A 22,914-nucleotide genomic window follows, 5' to 3' on the forward strand; every position below is an offset into this window, starting at 1 on the left:
TCCTCTTGAAGTTGACTTCCTTTCTGGAAATGATTTTGTCTCAAACCATGCTGAGGCTCTCCATTCCTGTTCTTTGACTACCGTGCTCTTCCCCCCCCCCCCTTGATGTGCTGCCCCACCAAGCAGACCTCCTGACTGTAAGTAATCCCACTGAAGTTTTGCTGTAACTTTTTATTTGAGTTCCTTTCTCCGCATCATTATCAGTCCGCCAAGAGGGACAGACAAAGCACTCATTGGTGCCCTCTCTGCAACAGAACACTGCTAGGGGGTGGCTGTAAATTGACGTGGCATGGAAAATCTCTGCTAAGTTTGTAACACTTTGTATGTTCCTCTCAGAGCAGCAGTGCTCTGAGCTTGTCGCCTGATATCATATAGATTTGATGCCTCCACATGGATAGAAATTTCCTCCTTTTTCTAACTTGGCAGCTGGATGTTCTTTTCACTTTGGATTTATGGCTAAAAGTAAACAGCATCTAAAACAAACTCCTTGTTTTTTCTCTCTCTCTTTCCAGTCAGAGAAACAGATTTTTTGGGCATATTCCCATTCCTACCACCACCTTTTCTTGCATCTTATTCCTCCACACCCACCAGCGCCTGACAGCTCTTATTATGGGGTGCGGACTGAGAAAACTAGAAGACCCCGATGATAGCAGCCCTGGAAAAATATTTTCAACCCTAAAGAGACCACAAGTGGAAACAAAGGCCGACTCTGCCTATGAGTACGTACTGCTCGATTTTACATTAGAAGGTATGTATAATCTGTTTCAAGCTTTTGTAAGTTTAAAGTGGGAAAGTGGTCCTTCTGTTTCTTAGGATTAGATATGAGAAAAGGCATGATGCATCATGAACAGAAATCATTAGGTTAACAGTTTAGAAATAAGTGTTTATCGTGCCTGAGTGCCAGAATTGTATGTGTGTTCAGATACGCGTGTATAATATAGTACACTGAAGCCTTTTCAGATGTAGGCTCTTTTTTCTGACTTCTGTGAACTGAAAATCACAGTTCTGCTGTATTTGGTAGTAAAAGCAGTTCAGAAGAAGTCAGTGGAAACTACCTTTCAGTATGTTCTTCTTTTTTAGAGACTTTAATAGGATAATGGAAATAACATTGATCTGAATGCAGCTAGAGCCAGAGAGTGCCATGTGGGGGCTACTTCCTTTTCTTGTAGGGTGTCTTGTTTCTAAACAACTGACTCCCTGTCCCAGAAAGTGGAAAATGTAAACAACCAACCCCAGATGGCTTCCCCCTAAGAACAGGCAGCTCTGTTCTATAGCACTTGCTTCAGGGACCCAAGCTGAAAACTTTTTGTAAAGCAGAAAGTTTCTCAGCAGCTGTAAACCAGCTCTTTGGGCTAACTTGACTGTGGTTACAAAGGCCAGACTGTTTATTGTGTCATGCCTGCATACATGTTGCAGTAATATGCATTGAATGACTTATAGTATATATGAGGCACGTGGTACTACATTTTAGTCCAGTACCTTTATTTTGCTCTGTATAGGCTTAGTTCATTTTGGTTTTGGCAATGGAGATGTCTTTGAGTAGGAAAGTAGAAGTTAGCAATAGTTTATTCTGGGTCATGATGAATTGCCTAATGCAAACATAAATCATATATTAGTCTGTAACTTTATATTTTGCACTTAATTTGGAGTACATTGTCTTGTGCTGTGCTGCATAGAAGGTATCATTTTATGTTGCGTAGACAGGGGTTTCTGAAAGTAATTTGGTGGAGATAATTTCTTGTAGGAAAAAATATTAACCATTAAAGTAGATATTTAGCAGCTGGGTACTGAAGGGGAGAAGAGGTTTAATGTTGTAGTGTTTCATAACATATTACAGGGAGCCTGTCATATCAGTTGGTTAGTCATCCACAGAGTGAAGCTCCCATGGATCACCCCGCCTCATATTAGCCAGTAATGTCATGCACCCAAGGGCACACCGATACAGATGCACCCATGTTGCCACCCATTGACTAATGTAGGCTTGAGCTCCCATGTTTTTTCCCATTTGCTGGGGTGGGGAAGGCGGAACCAAACTCTCATGGATGGGAAGGGCCCACCTTATTTTTCAAAATGGGAGATTGGATCCAGAGGATTCCTTCTGTTTGTGGAAGAGACTGCAATGAAGTGGAAGCTCCTGCAGGAGGAAATAGAGAGGCCATCAGACCTGGTCTCTGCACTCAGCACAGTGGGGCAAATATCAGGGTCTCAAATTGCCTTTGGGACTAATATGCTGATTACAATGCTTTTCTTTCTCATCTCTACTAAGGTAGTGGGTGTGCTGTGAAGAAAAATAAAGCCTTGACTGAGTTTGTAAATGTCCACTGTTCCCTCCCCACCCCACAGCATTTCTGAACCATTCTCAGTCAGTTATAATGAGATCAGAGGGCATTCTGCAAATCTAAGATGCAGATCCTAAAACTATTATTTAAACGAATCAATTTTATTTATTTATTATTTACGTACTTACTGTCTTTGCTTTCAATAGAAGAAAAGATGAGCCTCAAGTATAAGTTTTAAGACAATAGGTAGTTGTTGTGTGCTATCAAGTCATTCCCAGTTTATGGCGACCCTATGAGGTTTTCTTGGCAGGATTTATTCAGAGGACATTTGCCATTGTCTTCTCCTGGGGCTGAGAGAGTGAGATCTGCTCAAGGACACCCAGTGGGTTTCATGGTCTCTAAACCCCGGTCTCTAGAGAGTTGTAGTCCAACACTCAAACCACTACACCATGCTGGCTCTCAAGATATTGAGACAATGCTGAAAAATAACCAAAGAAACTAAGAAGAGTGAAGTAGGACTTCTGGGACCGGAACTACAGTGCCTTGCTTAAGTCCTTGAACCTCACTTTCACAATTTTCAAAAGTAAATAAACAAACAAACAACAAATGTGTGTAAATATGCGTAGTATAGCCAGCACACAGAATGTACACTGATATAAAGTGGGATTTTTAAACTGTATGCTATACCCGCTCCCATTCAGAACTGAAATTATAAGTTCTATTTTAACTTTTACAGTTTTCCCCTGCACCTGTTTTTAATGGCAATCACTAATATCTCTGTATAAATGTGCCAGTGGTGTAACTGAGAGAAGGACATATGAAGTTGTTTTAAACAGTTTGCTGTTAGTTGTCATATAGTGAATTTCTACAATGCAGCTTAAACATTAGGCAGACAGACTAAATGGAACATATTAGTAACAATCTGCAGCTAAAGTTACATTTTTCTGTAACTTAATCCCTCAGGTTCCTCAAATCCAGATGTTATCAAGATCAGCTCTATTTTGGATATTGCAAAAAAGGTGGAGGAGTATTACACTAAAGGCTATGTGGTGGGGGCTATTCACCCTGTTTTACTGTCAGTTGGACGAAGGAGGCATTTTCCAGCGAGTCATATGTATCGAGTCGTACTGTCGCGTCTCAAACTCAAGTATGTGCCACTATGATAAATCATTACTTAAATTTGCATACAGGTTGAGTATCCCTTATCTGAAATGCTTGGGACCAGAAGAGTTTTGGATGGATTTCTTTATTCTGATCTTGGAGTACAGTACTTGCATACATATAATGAGATATCCTGGAGGAGGAAACCAAGTCTAAAAACAACAACAACAAAAATACATTTATTGTTCATACATATTTTATACACATAGCATGAAGGTAATTTTATCACAATCTTTTAATAATTTTGTGCATGAAACAAAATTTGTACATTGAAACATTAGAAAGCAAAGATACCAACGTGGACAATCTTGGATTTTGGACTATTTTGGATTTCTGGATAAAATATACTCAACCTGTAATTATTTTTTATTGAATTGAATATTTGAAAACATGCAAATAGCTTCTTATTTCATACAATCCTTATAAAAATCAGAAGACCTTGAAAAACACAACATGTTCTTATGGCATCCTAGGACCAAGTAAGTTATTATTTTGTATCACATGATTTGGCCATTAGCATCAGTGGAAACCTATTCCCCATGTAGGCAGACTGCCCACTGTGGGTCAGGAGAGCATTGGAGTTGTAATGGTAACTCTTTACTCTCAACAATACAGTCTTGATGTGGATTAGGAGGGGGTCATGCTGGGAAATTTCACACCCAAGAAATTTGATTCTAAAGGACTAACATTTGCATTGTGGCATATATAGAAATGGGTGTAGAAAGAGGAAAAATGGAAACAGTGAGATGAGAATTAAATAAAATGCAACCTATATCCCATCTCTAACCTAATTGTCACAGATAGTAGCATTTTGTTTCCCTCTGATCTTACTTACTGTTTGCTGACTCCCTGCCCCCCTTACACCCATGCTAGTGGAAAACAGCATTTCGTGCATTTGATGAAACAGATTACATTTCTTGAATTCTTATGACATACTGTATATACTTGACTATAAGTCGACTTCATGTATAAGTCGAGAGCAGGTTTTGGGGCCAAAATTATGGATTTTGATATGACCCATGGATAAGTCAAGGGTAAAACATAGGGCCATGTAACAAAGGATCTAAAGGATGAAGTAAAGGAAAACAATGCCAAAGAGCTTGCAATATTCCAGCAGGCATAACTGTTTATGCTCACAATAAAGGGTGGATGGATGAGATAATAGAGGTGGGTCAGTGCTTCCTGGACAGATTATACTCTTGCCTATCACCAGGGGATGATTCCTTTTTTAAAATAAGAGTTAAAGTACAATACTAACATTGACCCATGGATAAGTCGACTCTGGTTTTGGGGGGCCAATTTTTTGACTAAAATTTCTAGACTTATACATGAGTATAACTAAGGTATTAGGAATTTTCACACAAGGCTTTTGTAGTGGAATAGAGGTAAGATAGTATCAGCAAGCAGGGATCTTTTTTGCACAACATTGCCCCTGTTCAATTTTTCTCCTGGTTTTTTGCACCAAAAATTGTCACCATCTGTCTGTCCAGATCACAATACCATTATGCATTGTTCTTCCTGATGCAAAAGATCCCTTTAGCAAGTATGCCAATTTAGGGATCATGTGGTTTGTTTAAGGTGTATAGTAGGCACTGTTACATGTGTTTGCCCCATCCTCCCATTCTCACTTTATTTCTGGTACAGGAGATTGAAGGAAGTTCTGTATACCATGGATGAAGTCTTCCCTAAGAGTTACCATAATCTCCTCAATTCTTCCTAGGGCAGGAGGTGGGCTGTTTGTTTTGAGTCTTTTCCCTGATGTTCTACTGCTATAGCAGGTATAGTGGCAAGGGAGCCCATTTGGGCATACTGAAGGAATGTCACACTAGCAGAATTTCTACAGTGATTTTTTTTGAGTGGGAAATGTGGAGTGGGAAAAAGTGACAACAGGCTCCTGGAAAATAACCAAATTAAAGCAGGGAACAATATGGAGGAAGATCGGGTAGCCATCCAAAATTGGACCTGTATGAATACACTCTAGCTTGAATGACTGCTGCAGTCATGGGATCTTAACATTACAATCCCACTAGTATAGCAGTGGTGTAAAATCTGCTTCTTAAAATGTTTAGCCATCATTTGTTTTTGGTTTTTTTGCAAAATATTTGAAATCTCTTAAACTAATCCCCATTGATGACTGGATAGATAGTTCACCTTTGTATGCACAAAAGACAGGACAAAGGATGTCTAATGCAGACTTAGGGTTAGGACATTTTCACATGGTCAGTTTCTTATTTTTAAAAAAACGGCTGCCACTTAGACTTTCTTTAAAATTATACTTACATTATGGAGATAATGTATTTTCACAGCAATGTGTATTCCCACACAAACAAACACAAAGTGTGCAAACACACACTTTGTATTAGATTATAAAGTTAATGACTTGTGTAAAAAGTCTGGGCTGTCCAACATGAATTACCAGACTCCATGAAAGAGAATGCAGGGGGGATAACAAAAACTTGTCTAATTCATACATAGTAGGATCATAAAATGAGCATGAGAAATGCTGTCAAAAGCAATGTATAATAATTTATTACCTAGAACAAAGAATTTCTTCCTATCTCTGAAGTTGGCAAATAGCAAAGCATTTGCTATTTTAAATAAAATGTGAGAATTATATTTAATAACAATTCAAGAACAGGTGAAAACACTTACCCATTCATTATATTGTTAATTATATTTGTGCTGCTTCCGTTCTGAATGTCAATTTCTAGATAAATTTTAAAAGCCCACAAAACTGCTAATATTACTACGTTGATTTCTGTATTTGTCCTAACTCCAACTGTAACATGTGATATAAAATATGTTTTTGATTTATATTATATTTCAGAGGATATACGTATCTTTGTCAGAAAGTAAGTTGAAGTATGAATCCCCCTACAACATTAGAACAGAAATTGTAATAATACAGTTCCAGTTGTTATACATTAACTGCATTCCAAAATCATAAGCTATGGTTTAATATTACATAAATGAGGCTGAGTAAGCCTCAACTTCACATATTCCGTTCTTTTCTTTGATGCAGCTTCAAGAGAGATCAGAAGATTTTGTTTCCATTCTTAACTTACTGGAATTTAGTGTTATGTCTAAATACGGACAAACTATCATGCTTTACTAACAACACTGAAACAAGACAGAATTGTATTTTATAAGGCTTTCTTGTTTTAATAAAACATAGGTAAGATGAACCACAATTTAGTGTCTGGACACAACACTGAAGTGTAATTAATAGAAAATAGACGCAGCAAAGTGCACAAGCCCAACCTCATGCATATTAAAAGCACGATTTAGTTTATTGTTAAGTCCTAATACAACCATTTTGCATGATGCTAAACCATTACATAATTTAAGCTCCTTCTCTTAAAAGGTTCTTCACCTCTGAACTATTCCATGTTAGGAAGCAAAAAATTTGTCACCCAGCTTTGAAGAGTATAATGACAGGACTGGTTTCATTTAAATCATTTTGAAGTAACTTATAATTTAAATGGCTTCTCTAAAGGATTTGGTTTTAATTATTTAAACCAGGGGTAGGCAGCCCTTTTGAGCCGGGGGCCGGGTTGCTGTCCCTCAGACAACTGGGGGGCCGAAGCCAAAAAAAAATAATTAAATAATTTTTAAAAATTAAACAAATAAATAAACCGGGACAAATGTAGGACAAAATTTTCAAATGGAGGGCACTTTTTAAACAAAAAATGGAGGACACGCGAAAAAATTTGCTGATTTTTTAAAAAATGTTAAGATAAATGCATGTTTCTGAGGCTTCTATAGACAATTGCCCCACCATGCCCCTCGTGCGAGACGCCAAAGGCCCCGGCGGCAATCGGCGGCAGGACCGGGCTGGGGCTGGTCCCAAGGCCTCTCCGGGCCGCATCCGGCCCGCGGGCCGCAGGTTGCCTACCCCTGATTTAAACCATCAGTGAAGAAGATTTTAATTAATCATCAATTTAACAGAAGCATCTTATTGTGCATTTTAACCTTAATATATGTTCAGAGATGTTAGTTTCATTAGGTACATACAGACTAATCAGTTATTCTGAATTGTTTGAGATTGTTATCCCTATCCAGATTCCTCCTCTTTGTTCAGGTCTACTCCATACTGAACTTCTCTGACTTTCTCTTGCCACTTAGAAAAAGGCAAGACAGAGAGTGACCAAATGTGGAATTCATGAGCATACCTAAGGACTAAACAGGTTATCTCCCATTTCCATAAACTATTGTTAAAATATTCATAGGCTACAATTAGAAGTTGTACAACTATATGTTTGATGTACACACTTTTAAAAATAATTTTTAAAAAGTTTAAAATCCAAGTTCAATTTTTTTAAAAATCTGATTTTAAAAAGTCCTATTTGAAAATAATTGGCTGAGATCCTGTATCTTGAGTTGTAGCTAAGATGACAGCTCTGTGAGCTGAAGGGATTTCTAGGCGCTGCAGATCAGGGCACTGCAAAATGACATCTGCACTGCTCTCCCAAGTCACAACCAGAGAAACTCTTCGCGGTCCTGCTGCAACTGTTACCAACTTTTTGTCCATCACCAAAACATCAAAAAGAGAAACAGTGGCACTCCTTGGATGTAAAATGAGCGATTGCAATCTATAAAGGAAGAACAGAACACATCAGACAGACTGAAGCATTGTTTGTATCATTGAACCCTAGAGCACTAGGGCATAAGATGTCCAAAACAACACTAACAAGATGCATTTTAATGTTCTATGACCTAGAAGGAAAAGAATGGCCACACAATGTTTGGGCCCATTCCACATGATCTATGGCATCTTCAACAGCATATGCAGTATCATCCTCATTGCAAGATGTATGTGATATGGCTGGATGGAAAGAGCTAAGCACATTCTTAAAACATTTTAAAATAGGCAAATTCAAATCAGCCAAAGCAGCATTTGCCTGCAGAGTGCTGCAGGCAGCAGCAGATAAGTAATTTAAAATGTGGCCCACCCAAAAAAGAAAGGGCTTGGGTATATCCCAAGAAGAATAGATTGCCCCACATGCCTTCCTAAGAATGAAAAGTTGTACTTTAGTGGACTGTAATCCCACCTCAATCCATCCGGGAGAGGTGGGAAAATATAAATAATAATAATTATTTATTATTACGTACCATGAAGGGTCATTCTGGGATGGCAGAAGGAGCAATCCACACACTCCCTGACTATAAGTAATAAATCATTTCTGGAAAGGGACAGAATATGTGTATGCGTATATAATATATATATATATATATATATATATATATATATATATATGGAAATTAACATAATATATAAGTATATGTATATATGCATAGGTAGATAGGTGTACATACACATATAAACAGCAATGACTACAATACCAATAAGACAGCAGAGCTAGGAAGAAGAACTGAAGAAGAAGGGGGTTAGGAGTCACAACAGGAAAAAAACTGTAAAGAATTTTGATTCCTGCCTCGCGGATGGCATGGGGGGTTAAACCCAAGAAGAGTGGATTGCTCCTTCTGCCATCTCAGAATGACCCTTCACAGTAAATACAACCTCTCAACTGTTTTCAAGGCATCCATCTAACTGGGAAAGTGCTGTAGACACATTTCCCAGTGCTAGATCTGCAGTGCTTTGAAACATTATTATATCTACAGCTAAAAAAAGTTTATTCATTTTTTCAGTCACAATTTCTTGCAAAACCTGTAGCAACCTCTTATGGAACCCTAAGGTCCCAGAGAAACCTGTCGGAGAAGCTTTGGTTTAGAGCTTTGTGAAATCTGGTATTATTTCAAATCCTTTTTTGGGCACAGACTATAGAAATTATTTTAAGCTCAGGGGCACCAGATCCTGTCTGAACTTGGAAATTAAGCAGTACTATGGTTAGTACTTGAATAGAAGACTGCCAGGGAATACCAGATTCTATAGGTTATATTTCAGAGGAAAACACCCTCCGAGTATACCTTGCCTAAGAAACCCCTATGATATTAACAAGAAATGACTTGAAGGCACATGCAGCCAGAGACAGTCCCACTAGGTTTGAACTTTTCATCATGCAGAAATCATTTGAGAGACAGTGTTGACACACATGAACTTATGACATCATTCTGTGTTGAATGGTGATTGTTTTTTAACTAAACAGAAAGATTTTTTCTAACAGGCTGCCTTTTGCTATGCCCTGTTGGACAGGCTTATTTTCTGGTCTCAGACATACTGCATCTCTTCAAAGCAAGGAGATACACTTCTTTGCTTTCTAATAATTACAAGATAAGAACCAAGATAGACATGATGGGAAACACATTAAAATTTATGTCTGAATGTTTAATGTACTGTAATAGGTGCAAAGGAATGCAATCTACACATAAGGGAGATTTAATCCTTGCCACTAATAATCACAATAAAAATAATCCCTTTGGCGTATCTAGTTCCATAAAATTACATGTTGGAGCATCAACATTATTGATATGTGTGCCTGAGTTTTCTGGTAACTATTTGACATTGAGATGAAGTGCAAATTATTTTTCTCAGTAAGTAATTCAGCTGTATTCCAAGTAGATGTCTGCAAAAGTTTATAATCCAGACCAAATGGAGTGGTGGCCAAACAAGAGAGTTGCCAAAATTTAGTTCATAACTTGCTGGAATGAAGGAAATTGTGTGTGCCACTGCTAACATTTTGTACAGCAAACTGCAACAAAGGCTGCTTTCTTTCTATGTTCCAGCCAGAAGCATCCACAATCCAGAGGACAAAGATGCCCCAGGCTTGTGATTGAGGAGTGTCCCTTAACATATGAAAAACTAACAAATGAGGTAGTAAAAGGATTGCTAGAAAAGGTATGGCAGTCTTCAGAATCCGTTCTTGAAGTATTTTTTTTTTAATCTGAATGATACAGGACTCTTCTAGACTGGCCTAAAGGAAATATGACTTCTCACGATATAGCTTTTAAGTGTTTCTGGTTGTTGCTTCCAGGTCCACACTTCCATTTTGTCTGAGAGGGCTATTTGTACCAATATTTTCAATTAGTCTTCCAACCAGACTGTATGGTGAAATGATCCTAAAGTTTGAAGGGCAATTTTTCTCCTCTCAGATTTTAACTCCCTCCACTTCTTTGAGTTATAGTATTACAATGCATAGGGCCATTTTACTGATGCACTATAGCAGTATAACTCTTTAAAAATAATTCTGAGACTAAAATGATCTCCTTTCTCTCTTGAAAAATATTTAGCTAGTGATGCTTCTGAATACTATCTCATAGCTGTCCCAAATTGGTTTTATTGAGTTAAAACAGAGTAGGGATGAGCATATGTGCCAATGTCTCCCCACCGCTGTGCATTTCGCTATATACTGCCAAATTTTGGTGGCACACAGTAAATAGACGGTGGGGGAAGAACTCTTCCTGGTTCCAAAAAATTATTCTTGCACTGAAATAAGGCATGCAGTGAGTATGCGCCTTTTTCAGAGTAAATTATGCTTCCCAGAGGGTTCTGTGAGTGAAATTATCCTTGAAAACAAAGTGTGGTCTCCCCACTCTTTTTGTTTGGGTGCAATAGTGTTGGACTTTTAATAGCTGCTGTGCTGTCAAAATGTGCGGGCTGCAAATCCACAGAGGTGTTGCTTGCAGCTCCTGTGACAGAGTTACATAGTAGCAGCAGCTGTAGAAGTTGTTCTCACATAAATTTACCTATGTGGCTTGCCCTCCAGTAACCTTCCAGCTTCTACCCAGATAAATTTTGGAAATCAAAGGATGAGATGCTGTCCCCCATCATCCCAGAAAATGAATAATCTATATTGCTCTAAATGCCTTATTGCTAAAGCCGTTCAGAATACAGTATTTCGCTTGAATACAGTAGAAACTGCAGAATCCCATTCTCAGAATTGTTAATAATATGTAGTATTAAAGATACCATCTCAAAATCGCTGTGTCTGTAAAAATCCTATTTCAATTTATGGAAGATCCAAGGGATACATCACATAAATACTTTTTGTATAAAAGACATACATTTGCAGAAGAAAGCTTGCATGTGCCAGAGCTTGGAATGGGGGTTTTGTTTTGATATAAATGGAAGTTGTAGTTCCATTTCCACATCTACCAAACTGGACATTTCAAATGTTTATTTTACTGACTTTAGAAAGTCACAGTACACACAACTTGTAATACTTATATTGATTATTTAAACAGACATATCAGTGTATATTTTCCCTATTACACTCACCTATCTTTGTCATAAAAGCATCATATACAACACTGCTGTCACAGTGTCGTTAGTTAATGATTTCCATGTTTACACAGTTTAATTTGTCTTTGTACATAACATAGATCAACGATGCTGCAAAAAGAGGCATGAAGTTTGTTGGGCTTATAACACAGCCTTGTCCTCAGTCTAAAATATGCAATGGCACAAACATGGATGAAAAGGTAGATTCTGATTCAGCGCTGTGCAAAAGGAGCAGAGAACAGAAGAGGCACAGTTCGGATGAAAATGTTAAAACCTCAAATGAAGGTACACTGAGTGGCCAGTCTTCTGAGAGTGGAATAGAGGAAGAAATTCACCCAGAAGGTGGGCAGTTACAAGATACTGATTTTCAAGATGGAAGAGAAGGCAGTCCAGGCCCAACAAAATTAAGGAAAGAAGAAGGTATTTAAACACATTGTCTGTATATTCTACATGAACTAAATAAAATATAGCAGAATCCAGCAATAGATCTGACAGAGGATGAACACGTGAGCAGATTGAGAGTGTAGAAGTACTCTTGGACCTAGCGTTAATCCTTTCTTAGCAGATAGTGACAGTATCCAGAAAGATTTTAAATAAAATAAATGAACTCAGAAAGGGTAAGTGGTGTGTAGACTGGGCACGGGCTGCATCCACCTGCAAAAGTAATCCAGTTTGACACCACTTTAACTGCCACGGCTCAGTGCAGTGGAATTCTGGAAATTGCAGTTTTGTGAGACATTTTGCCTTCTCTGTCAGAGAGCTCTGGTAAAACAACAAACTAAAAATCCCAGAATTCCATAGCATTGAGCCATGGCAGTTAAAATGGTATCAAACTGGATTATTTCTGCAGGTGGATGCAGCCATGGTGAATCATATCCATTTGTTCCATTTATCTTCTATGTTTATTGTTTAAATTTCTATTGATAATTTTGGTTCTGTGTTCTTTGTTGTATCTTTTAAAAACTACAGCTGTGACAAGGGAGTAGCGGTTGTGGATGAAGTAGAAAATTGGAGAGCCTATAGACATAAGTCAGTGCTGAGTTAATGGTTTGGTTGGTAAGGGTAGAATACTGCATTTATTAGGTTTGGTTTGAAAAACTGAATTCCAATAGGAAGAGTCAGCATCATAAATACAGATACAAGAGCATGTGATGAGATGTCAAAGAGTGTAAAAATAGATTTGGTAAAAGTGAAAGCAAGAGCATGTAGAAAGGGAATATATGGCAGCAATAGGATAGACTGAAAAACAGTTCTGTCAACACAAGAGGGAATGAAGGAGCAGTTTGATAGGAAGAAAACCGAAATATAAAAAAAGAGTGTGCTGTACAAAGAGAGGAAGGAGTTCAGCTATAAAACACCTTTATTAAGTTGTCTGTTAACTTGAGAGCATTCAACACACAAGTATTCATACTGATGCCTTTTGCTCACCCTTTATGCCATGATACATAGAAAAACCTGTTTTCTCTATTCGCAGTACAGATCATCAAATAACTATTGCAAAAATGTAATACTTTTCCAAGTTATCCAGTTTGATAAAGACATCACCATTCCTAACTTTTTTACTTTTACTATCCTTTTTTCAGATGACAAATTATATACAGTCTTCAACGTTTTTGAAGATGATTCTACCTGTTGGACCTATCATGATGGGGGTTTGTCTCTAAAGGTTTCAAGGAAAGGAGCTGTGATCAATACTTTAGATGCTGATTGGCTAGAATTAACCTCATTTTACTATAAGCAAGGGTTGGCATTGATTGACTCCTTCATATGCTGGGAAGCTTCTAAATGTAAGTGTAATGAGAACTCCATTAATCTTTAGCCCAATTTATATAGATTGCATGGGATTCTAATCTATTCAGGATCACTTCTAGTGAGTTGGGGAAACTAATCGTCTTCTATCTCAAAAATTTGGCTCCCTTGCACAGAGGGACAAATATCTGGGGTGAGGAAAAAATAGCAGTGGGGTGAAGTCTGTGCATAGGGGTGCATGGGGAAGTAGTGGTAGTATCTAATATAGTGTATTGTGGGGAATGGTACAACAGCTCCCACTGCCTTTTTGAAAATCATAGCATATCCCATCCTGTTCAGAACCCTGGGACAGGGAAGAATTAAGGGCATGGGCTACCCCTTATCCATGGGGCAGTCTAGAGACCAAGTTAAGTTAAAACTATATGTGTAGCATGCATATGCTTAATCTTTTTATATATATATATATATATATTTCTAAGTGAGTGTGGGTCTCAACAGATGGGTGGCTCAACACTGCCCCTTTCAGCCCTGGAAGCAGGCCGTGGGCAACCCAAAAAGGGGCTTCTTTTTGCGCAGTAGAAGGATTGCCATAACCACCGTGGTGTGTCGTTATGACTCTCCTTGTGTGCAGCGCTGTTTGTGTAAACCAGGATGGCACCCCAGTAGAGGAAGAAGGACTTGGAGCGTGTGAATGCTCATCCCTTCTTCACCCCGTTACACAGTCAGTATTGCCTCTGTGTAGGGATCCAGTCCTAATGAGGCTTACTGTATTCAAATAGGGGAAGTGTAGATGTCACCCCTCAGCAATTTTTTTACACTGAATTCAGGCCATGCTCTTAAAAGGGGGCTTTTAAAAAGTACTAAAAAGAAGGGGGGACTCAACACTAAGAAAAGAGGGCATCTGGTATTTAAAAAACACTACTTGCTGGGAAAACCCTGCTTGCCCCTACACACATGTAGTAGGTCCAGTGCCCCTTCCATACTTACTTAAATACAGAGCTCAGAAGAGTTTAAAAGTAAGAACCAGAGGAAGGCTTACATCTGTGTTGGCATAACATCTGTTTTACTCTTAGGGCTTGTCTACATGGTGATTTACCTTGAATCTGCATCAACCTACCCCAGCCTTGCTATGTCATGTTTACATAGTACTGGGAGAAAGGCAGGATAAAAATCCCATAGGGCCCAAACAGACAGGCCAAAATAAAGCTGCTTTGGGTTACTTTGGAGGTATGCTGTTTAAATGACAGACACATCTTAAGAGGCCAGAAGCTACACCAGATCTGCACTCCAGTCCTTAGGATTGGAGTGTGGCATTGGTACGGCTTCCAGTTTCTTTGGACACATGCATAATTTAAACAGCATACCGCCAAAATGTGACCCAAAGCAGCTTTATTTTGGCCTGTCTGTTCGGGCCCATAAATAAAGTATATGGGAGCAAGTGCAGTAGGGGTACAGCTTTCCAAGGTCTTTGGGAGGGCTAATGCAGCTCTCCAGTCTTTCATAGGGCCCGAACAGACAGGCCAAAATAAAGCTGCTTCAGGTCACTTTGGAGGTATGCTGTTTAAGTGATGCATGTGTCCTAAGAGGCCAGAAGCTGCGCCAAAGCTGCACTAAGGACTGGAGCGCAGCTTCTGGCCTTTTAAGATGCATGTGTCATTTAAACAGCAATCCTTCAAAGTGATCCAAAGCAACTTTATTTTGGCCTGTCTGTTCAGGCCCATAGTTGCTCATGCCCATGTAGTAGGGCACTGGACCTACTACAAGACTTTTTTCTTTCAATGTGTCATTTAAATTCTGTAAATCTAAAGATTCAGTTGCATTTGCATGGCTGTAATTTTTTTCCTTTTTTTTAAAAAAAATACAAACTTGTATATTTCTGAGCGCATGGATCTTTTGGTTATTAAACTATGAAGTAGCCAGGTTCACTTTGTTATTGGTACTGCATGAGCTTTCTTTATGGCACAACTGTATGCTCAAAATTTAATTTAAAAGTGGTAGAAAATTAGTTAGAAATGTCTAAGTTTTATAATTATCATGTGGAAGACAAAGACAAAAACAAACCAATTTGACCTTTAGATAAATCTATGACACATTCTAAAAATTTTATATCTGTCATTTATTTCCTTTTCTTTTTGTTTCTCTAGCTGATTACATGCCCAAATCATTAGAAGGCGTATTTATATATGAAGAAGAAGGTTCAGGAGTCCCTGGTTCAAACAGGAAAGGAAATGATGCAATTGTTGTAGAACAATGGACTGTCATTGAGGTAATTCCACATTTCTGTTTTTAACCATTTAAAAACAGAAGTCTCAAAGAGTTATCGCAAGGATTTATGCATCCCCAAATCCAGTGTTATGTTTCCTTAGTCAGTTCAAATAACTAAATCAATGTTAACAAGTCTTTAAAATAGGTATATGTTAAATATTCTTGGGTTAGAAACAGTAGTCAGTGAAATCACATTTACCATTTGTGTGCACATCTTTTATTTTTTTACCTTCCAAAAACTCTTTATAACTAGTATTCACAGAAATAGTTGGATTATCACTAGAGAAAAAGCACATGGTATAGTTATCTGTAAGGTCTTGAACATTACGTGCTGGTTCAATGATTTCAGTTTAGAAGCCCTTGTATAAATGAATCTATGTGATCCCCAGATAGACAGCAAAACAGATTTTGATTGTGTATTTCACACTACATTCACATTTGAATATTTTGTGCTGAAATATCTGAGCAGATCAACGTCAAAAACCACATATGTGTAGGTTTGGATTTATTTTTTGCCTGGATGATTAAAAATCCCCTGACTTAGATTTTGGCTAAAGGCACTGGCCACTATACTGCTGAGGACATCAATATGTGGTTAACAACATCTGCTGGAAAAATTGAACAGTTTCTTAAAATGTTAGAACTGGCTTCTGGGATATGAATAAGCACAGAAACTGAATAGTAAAGTTTCCCTAACATGGTGGTCTCACAAAAATATAAGTATAAACTTTGTTGGTTGGAGGGGGCTTGTTTCCAAGCCACTGTGTCTTCTCCTTTAGCGTTACACATTGTCTTGGATGAATCATAGCATCCTGTAGCATGTGAAGCATTTATTAACTCACATTTGCTATTTCAAAAATGGAAGACAATTAATAAAAATGGCTTCATTCCAATAAATGTTTGGATACAGCACATGAGGTAGGACTGCGCAGTCAGGCAGAAGTGACTTGTACTAGTAATTTTCCATGGCAACCACTTTTACCACTGAAGCAAGTTGCCTTTTACTTTAAAAGGAGGTTTTCTTCTACAATAGCAAGAGGACTGACCAAAGCTCCCAAGCAATCTGAACTGTTTGCACAGTGCTTCCAGACACAAATGGCTTTGGTCAATCAGGGGCAGCATTAATAAAGAAAAATAGATACGTAGACAGAAATTCTTTCCTTCATCTCAATTCAGCAGTACACAGTCCTTATACGGTTAAAGGATTTAAATCCTTTACCTACTTCCTTGAGAGTAAACAGAATAGGATTTACCTCTGAGTAGACCTACATGGAATTCCACTGTCAATTCAATCTACAATGAGCTATGAGTAATTTGCTTTAGATATTAGAGACCTCATATGTGCAAAGTTATAAGGAAAGTAACTTAGGCCTGAGACAGATGGGCTGAAGGGGGCGTGGTGGCAGCGATACTAGGGTTAGGGACTGTGCGCCAACCGCACAGTCCCTAACCCTAGCACAGCATGGCAGAGTCCTGATGGCAACATCCCATCCATACGAGTGTCACCATCTTGACATAAGCAATGCGCTGCATATACACGTTGCTACGCATCACTTATATCATGAGTGCACCATTGGCACACTCGTGACGTCTGCCCAGCACAGTAAAAAGAACCCAGTTTTTCTGGGTTCTTTTTACTCTGGAGGGATGGCGCACAGTTTGACGGATGTGGCATCCCTCCAGTGGGAAATAGGCTGCCAGCAGGCCGCCTTTTTGGGGCAGTCTGTCCCAGGCCCTCGTTGCCTTTTCAAATCCCTGCTGAAAAAGTATGTGATTATAAGAACCGAATGTGAGCCAAAGAAAAGTAAAATAAAGCTGTTCATAAACACAGTTGTCAAATTTACCTATACATGCCAGTCAAAAACATAACTTTACTACAAGAACGAAGGCCACCTTTCCTCCTTCTATAATGGAAGATATTGTTATCTGTTATAAGAAATGTGAAAATATTTCCTACTTTCTCAAAATATATTCATTCTTGTGTTTCTGAATATAGGGCAGTGAAATCAAAACAGATTATGGTCCTTTACTGCACACATTGGCTGAATTTGGCTGGCTGTTAACATGCGTACTTCCTACTCCAATCATCCGACTGGACAGGTAAATGAATTTGGTCCATTTCTCTCTGTGTTAGTGGCAGAGCTTCTAGGAATGCACCTCCTCCTCACAGCAGATCAGATCTGAAACAATAGTATTGTCCAGGAGGAAAGACTTCTTCTTTCTTCAAAAAGACCCTGTCATAATGTGCTGTTTAGCATCTTGAAGCAGAGTCCTGAGTTACCCTGTATAATCATCAATAAGTATAAATTTATGCACAAAAGTTGACCCCAAAATTCCAGGTTGACCTATTTACGGGTTAGTATGGTAATGTGATAACAGCTCTTTCAGGTTTCCCCATGCAGTGGGAAGATAGTTTCATTTTTTCTTCACCAAGCAAAAACAGTCCTGAGTGATTAATTGCTTTTAAACAAGCAAACAGAGGCCCTCTCCAGCCCACACTGGCCCTGGCTGGCTGGGTGAAGGCTGAAACCAAAGTTGAAACAAACAGCCTCAATTAGATACTCTCTTGCCTTTACCTTCGACTTGTCCACAGGTCATGGCAAAATCCATAATTTTGGCCCCAAAACCTTGCCTCAACTTATACATCAGGTTGACTTATAGTCAAGAATACAGTAATCAGTCTTGCTCCACAAGCTTAAAATAAAGCAGAAATTATCCCTCCAAAATCAGATCAGCTGAAGAGGAGTCTTGGGGTGCATTCACATTGCAGAAATAAAGGCGTTTGATACCACTCTAATTGCCATGGCTCCATCCTACAGAATCCTGGGACTTGTAGTTTTGTGAGGCACCTGCACTCTTTGGCAGAGAAGGCTAAAGACCTTATAACACTACAAATCCCAAGATTCCATAGGATGGAGCTACAGCACGTTAGAGTGGTGTCAAACTGCATTATTTCTACAGTGTAGATGCACCCTTGGCTTGTTTATACTCTGATTTAGGCATGATATCTAGTGCCCATTTGGACCAACAGCTAATCCAGATTCCAAGCTTTCATCTATAAAATAAAATAAGTCTCTCGAGAAATTAGCCTGCTAATGCCTTTCACTGTTAGTATTGGTGTGAGGGAGATAGATGCTTGTGCACATCATTTATTTCAAGAAAGGCATTCCACATTTAAAAGTTTCACATTTATTTGTCTTGGATAAATAAACACTTTGTACTGTTTACTCAGACATATATGTCCTATTGTATTAAGTGGGTCCTGCCCTTAAAAGACCCATAGAAGATTTGAGGGAATCCACCACACTTCCAGTTGCAAGGTGCAGTAACCCAGAGCAGGGAAACAAAACGGCAGTTTGGGGATGCAACGACGTACAGTGGATTCATTTTGAGAAGTGGAAGTAAAATATTGGAAGTGGCTATTAAGGGAGAAAAACAGATCTTTCACATCAGAATAATAATTATGCATTTGAGGGTCTTCTTGTGTTCTCATAGATGCGTACATTTTTGCCATCAGTAAAAAAAGATTGATGACAAAAAATATAAAATGATACAAATCCAAAACTTCTGTGAATCATCATAATCACCATCACCATCATTAGGTGATTCCCCTGTCATCATTTGTACCCATAAAAATGCCCAGGTGGTTTTTACTGAGAGGCGGTGACTGGTCCAATCACCCGATTTCCAACTTAAGAAAGGATTTGAACGTAGATCTCCCCATTACAAGTCTAGCACTCAACTATTATACTACATTGATTCTCTCAAATCAGTTCTTACTATATAAATGGATTCAAGGCTGAAACGTATTGATAGAAAACAGTACAACAATTAACATACTTACTATACATTATATGAGCATTTGCCGTATGCATTTAACTAGTGAATTTTGTATAATTTGCCAGTTGTTGTTGTGTACCTTCAAGTCATTTCCATGTTATGATGACTCTAAAGTGAACCTATTAGTGAGTTTTCTTGGCAAGATTTCTTCCTCTGAGGCTGAGAAACTGTGATCTGCCCAAGGACACCCAATAGGTTTCTATGGCTGAACAGGCGAAAGAGAGGATTCAAACCTTGGCCTCCTGGAGTTCTAATCCAATACTCAAGCCACACACCACACTGGCTCCAATATGCCTATCCAGCTTTGTGGAACTGCTATATGGTAACCTCAGTAGGTTTTGCCCTTGGCAGCTGCTAATACTGTAACCACTGGAGGAGGCTCTCTTTTTTTCACCAATGGGCATCAAATTGCAGGTGCTTTCCCTCAGATAGTAATTACTATTATAAAGATAATTATGATAATTATAATATGATAGGTTATGATAATTACATCTTGCCACAGCCCTCACTGTGGCGACTGACTGCTTCAAAGGAGGACTGGGGCAGAAGAGCACTGATACAGAGTTGGTACATTGATGGAAAGCCAGGACCAGTGGCATCCCTAGGGTTGCTGTCACCCAGTGAGATAACTCATGGTGTCAAAGCCCTAAATGGCTTGGACCCGAGTTACTTGAGGGAATGCCTCTCCCCACACAATCCGCCCCGCACTCTCACAACAACTGGGAAGCTCCTACTTGAACATCCTAAAGTGAGATTAATAACCACTCACCAAAGAGCGTTTACAGCTATGGCCCCAACGCTTTGGAATAATCTCCCAGAAGAGATTCAACTCACTTCCACTCTAGACACTTTTAAAAAGGCACCGAAAACCCATCTCTTCCAGAAAGCATACCCCTCTGACCCTTTATAAGGGAAATCACTCCAAATATATATCTACCTCAGGACGTTTTTAAAATTGTATTTGTAAATCGTGTGTTTTTTAGATATGTTATTTTATGAGCTGATTTTAAATGATTGTAATTATGATGTATCATTGATTTGATACTGGCTGTAATCCCGCCTCGATCCATGGGGAGAGGTGGGAAAATATAAATAAAAATTTTATTTTTATTATTATATTATAAAGTCTTAATCCTAATAAAGATCTTGGGGTCTATCTCTTCAGGAGAAAGTACATGCAACTATTAAACAAGAAAATCATCTGACTACTTTGCTGATTTATGTGCTTAGGTTTCATTGAATTTAGCAAAGAGAGGTTCGATCTGGTGAACAGTTCAAACCTTTATGTTATAGGAAATCCAGGCCTTAAACTTGGATTTGGCAAGGTGCTCTTACACCGTTTTACATTTTTTGCTACTGATACTCAAAGAACTACTGTCTGTTTTAACATTTAATTTGGTTTGGGGGTGATTTACTTATTCTGAATCCTTAGTGGATAGAATTGCACTTGGTTGCTGAATACTGTTACCTGACCTCTCCATACTAACAAATGGCAAAGAATGTTTGTGTCAATCTGTTGGTTCAGAATGGCTTTATAGAGGAAGACTTAGTGCCATAAAGAAGCATTCCATAGGAGAGAGGTTGGCAAATATTATTTAAATATGTGTTCTTTATTTCTTTATTTATTTGGATAGTGGTTATCTTTATATTTTTCCCTTCCTCTGTGATTATCAAGTTGGTGTGTATGTACCTGTTTCATCAGTATCTTGTCTCTCTGTGTGGGAGAGAATGAGTATGAAATAATTATATACTATAGAACTAACTGTAGTTGGGCTTTTTTGTGTGAGGACATTGTTAGTAAGCAGAGGAAGGCTAGGACTAATTATCAATTTATCACTTGTTTTATCAACAATCAATAAAAACCTTAGATTTTTAATAAGTGGAAAACCAGAATCAGTGTTACAGACTATGTTAATAATATGCATTAGTACTATTTTTAAAGAAGAAAGAGTACATTTGATCACAGGAAAGCAGGAAAAAATTATTTTGGAGTTCTATTTTTTATAAATAGAATCCCGAAATTCTTAGCATGGCTGAAGGAACAATCCACAAGCAGTGGTTATTCCTTTGCCAGTGGATCTTCAGATTAAGTATCACAGTTTTAATCCCAGGTTAGTGTGTATAGGGATACACATATATCTGTCTTAATCTCAACTGGGTATATTACTGATTCCTTGAGCAAGCTACTTTCTGAGCAATTGAAATGGCAGTTTAGAATTACCTTGTTACAAATTGTGAATTATTTGTAATTAAACAATTTTTCCAAGAATAGGTATAAGATTGTATTGTATTAGAATTTTAAATTAACAAGGCATAAGAAATTTATGACAATTTCTACTGTACCATTTTATTTTGCTTCTTGAAAGTTTGTAGTGCTTCTTTATCCAAGTCCTCTCCTGACTTATTGTTGTGGTTGTTGTTTAAACATAAATAGAAAGGTGTACATTTTAGTTCAGTTCTGGGTATCTTGCTCATGATATGGGTTGTGATGTTAGGTATGGGTGTGCCGAACCCCATCAGATCCTTCAGATGTGTTTCCAGATAATTGCAATCCTCACATTATGTCCTTCTTTTTCTCCCCTAGTATCTCCCTATTATATATATATAAGATATATATAATATAAGAGCATACAGTGGCGGGGAAGAAGCGGTGGCAAAAAAAGCTGTCACATTTAGGACCCTGTTTAAACTTTGTGAGCTTTGTCAAGACTTGGCTGGCAGGTTGGTCCTGCATTCCTACTCCTGCTTTCTTTTGTTGGATAGATGAGGGAAGAAGTAGCAGAAGAAACAGAGAAGGAGGAAGAGTATCTGGGGTCAATTCTCTGAAAGAGTCCTCCACCTCTCTCAGACTGAGAGTCCTTCCTCAACAGGGAAGAAAGAGGAAAGTCAGCTGAGCCCCTCTTTGTCCCAGCAAAGAAGGATTGAGAGTGTTTTCTTGCTGGTGAGAAACTTCTCCCTTTGCACCCAGTCACCCTGGTAGCAGCAACCAAGCACTTGGGAAGAGTAGCAACCAAGATGCCTCTCACCCACACCAGCCTTTTCAATAAGGCCATCATGGGTGAGAGGTTTTTTGGTTTCTGCTCAACCAGCTGCTCAGTTGCTGCTCCCTTTGCAGCTAGTCACCCTGGGAGCAGCAACCTAGGAGCCAGACATCCAGCCATCTTTCCTTTTGCTGCATGAACTGTGTGGGCAAGAAGGAGGAGCAGGTCTGGCTTCTGCCGCTGCTGCTGCCATATTCGCGCATGAAAGGCTTAGGAGGTGGTGGTGAGCTGGGCACAGCTGAGGTAGACAGCACTGGCTGGCTGCTACACAAACAGTAGACCTAATACCAATAAATAGCCATGGGATGGAGGGCTAGGGTTGTTGTCCAAGAGGATAGGGGGTGGTAGCCAAAAAATTTGGGGGAGCACTGCTCTAAAGGCACCAGATCCTGTCTGATCA

At 38.7% G+C, this 22,914-nt stretch overlaps 1 protein-coding gene across 3 annotated transcripts in view; it reads left to right on the plus strand.

Moving 5' to 3' along the window:
* The window catches only part of RFTN2 (raftlin family member 2), a 41,829-nt gene continuing 18,915 nt past the window's right edge, over nucleotides 1-22,914 (plus strand). The window contains exons 1-8 of one of the 3 annotated variants that reach the window (XM_042446989.1): nucleotides 1-137; nucleotides 513-748; nucleotides 3,243-3,426; nucleotides 10,125-10,236; nucleotides 11,721-12,039; nucleotides 13,203-13,406; nucleotides 15,513-15,634; nucleotides 17,630-17,733. In XM_042446989.1, coding sequence (XP_042302923.1) covers nucleotides 610-748; nucleotides 3,243-3,426; nucleotides 10,125-10,236; nucleotides 11,721-12,039; nucleotides 13,203-13,406; nucleotides 15,513-15,634; nucleotides 17,630-17,733 — 1,184 coding nt within the window. In that variant the 5' untranslated portion in view covers nucleotides 1-137; nucleotides 513-609. The other 2 variants (XM_042446990.1, XM_042446988.1) reach the window with 2 other exon arrangements.

The sequence above is a fragment of the Sceloporus undulatus genome, chromosome 1 (genome assembly GCF_019175285.1).
Source record: "Sceloporus undulatus isolate JIND9_A2432 ecotype Alabama chromosome 1, SceUnd_v1.1, whole genome shotgun sequence".
NCBI classification, from domain to species: domain Eukaryota; kingdom Metazoa; phylum Chordata; class Lepidosauria; order Squamata; family Phrynosomatidae; genus Sceloporus; species Sceloporus undulatus.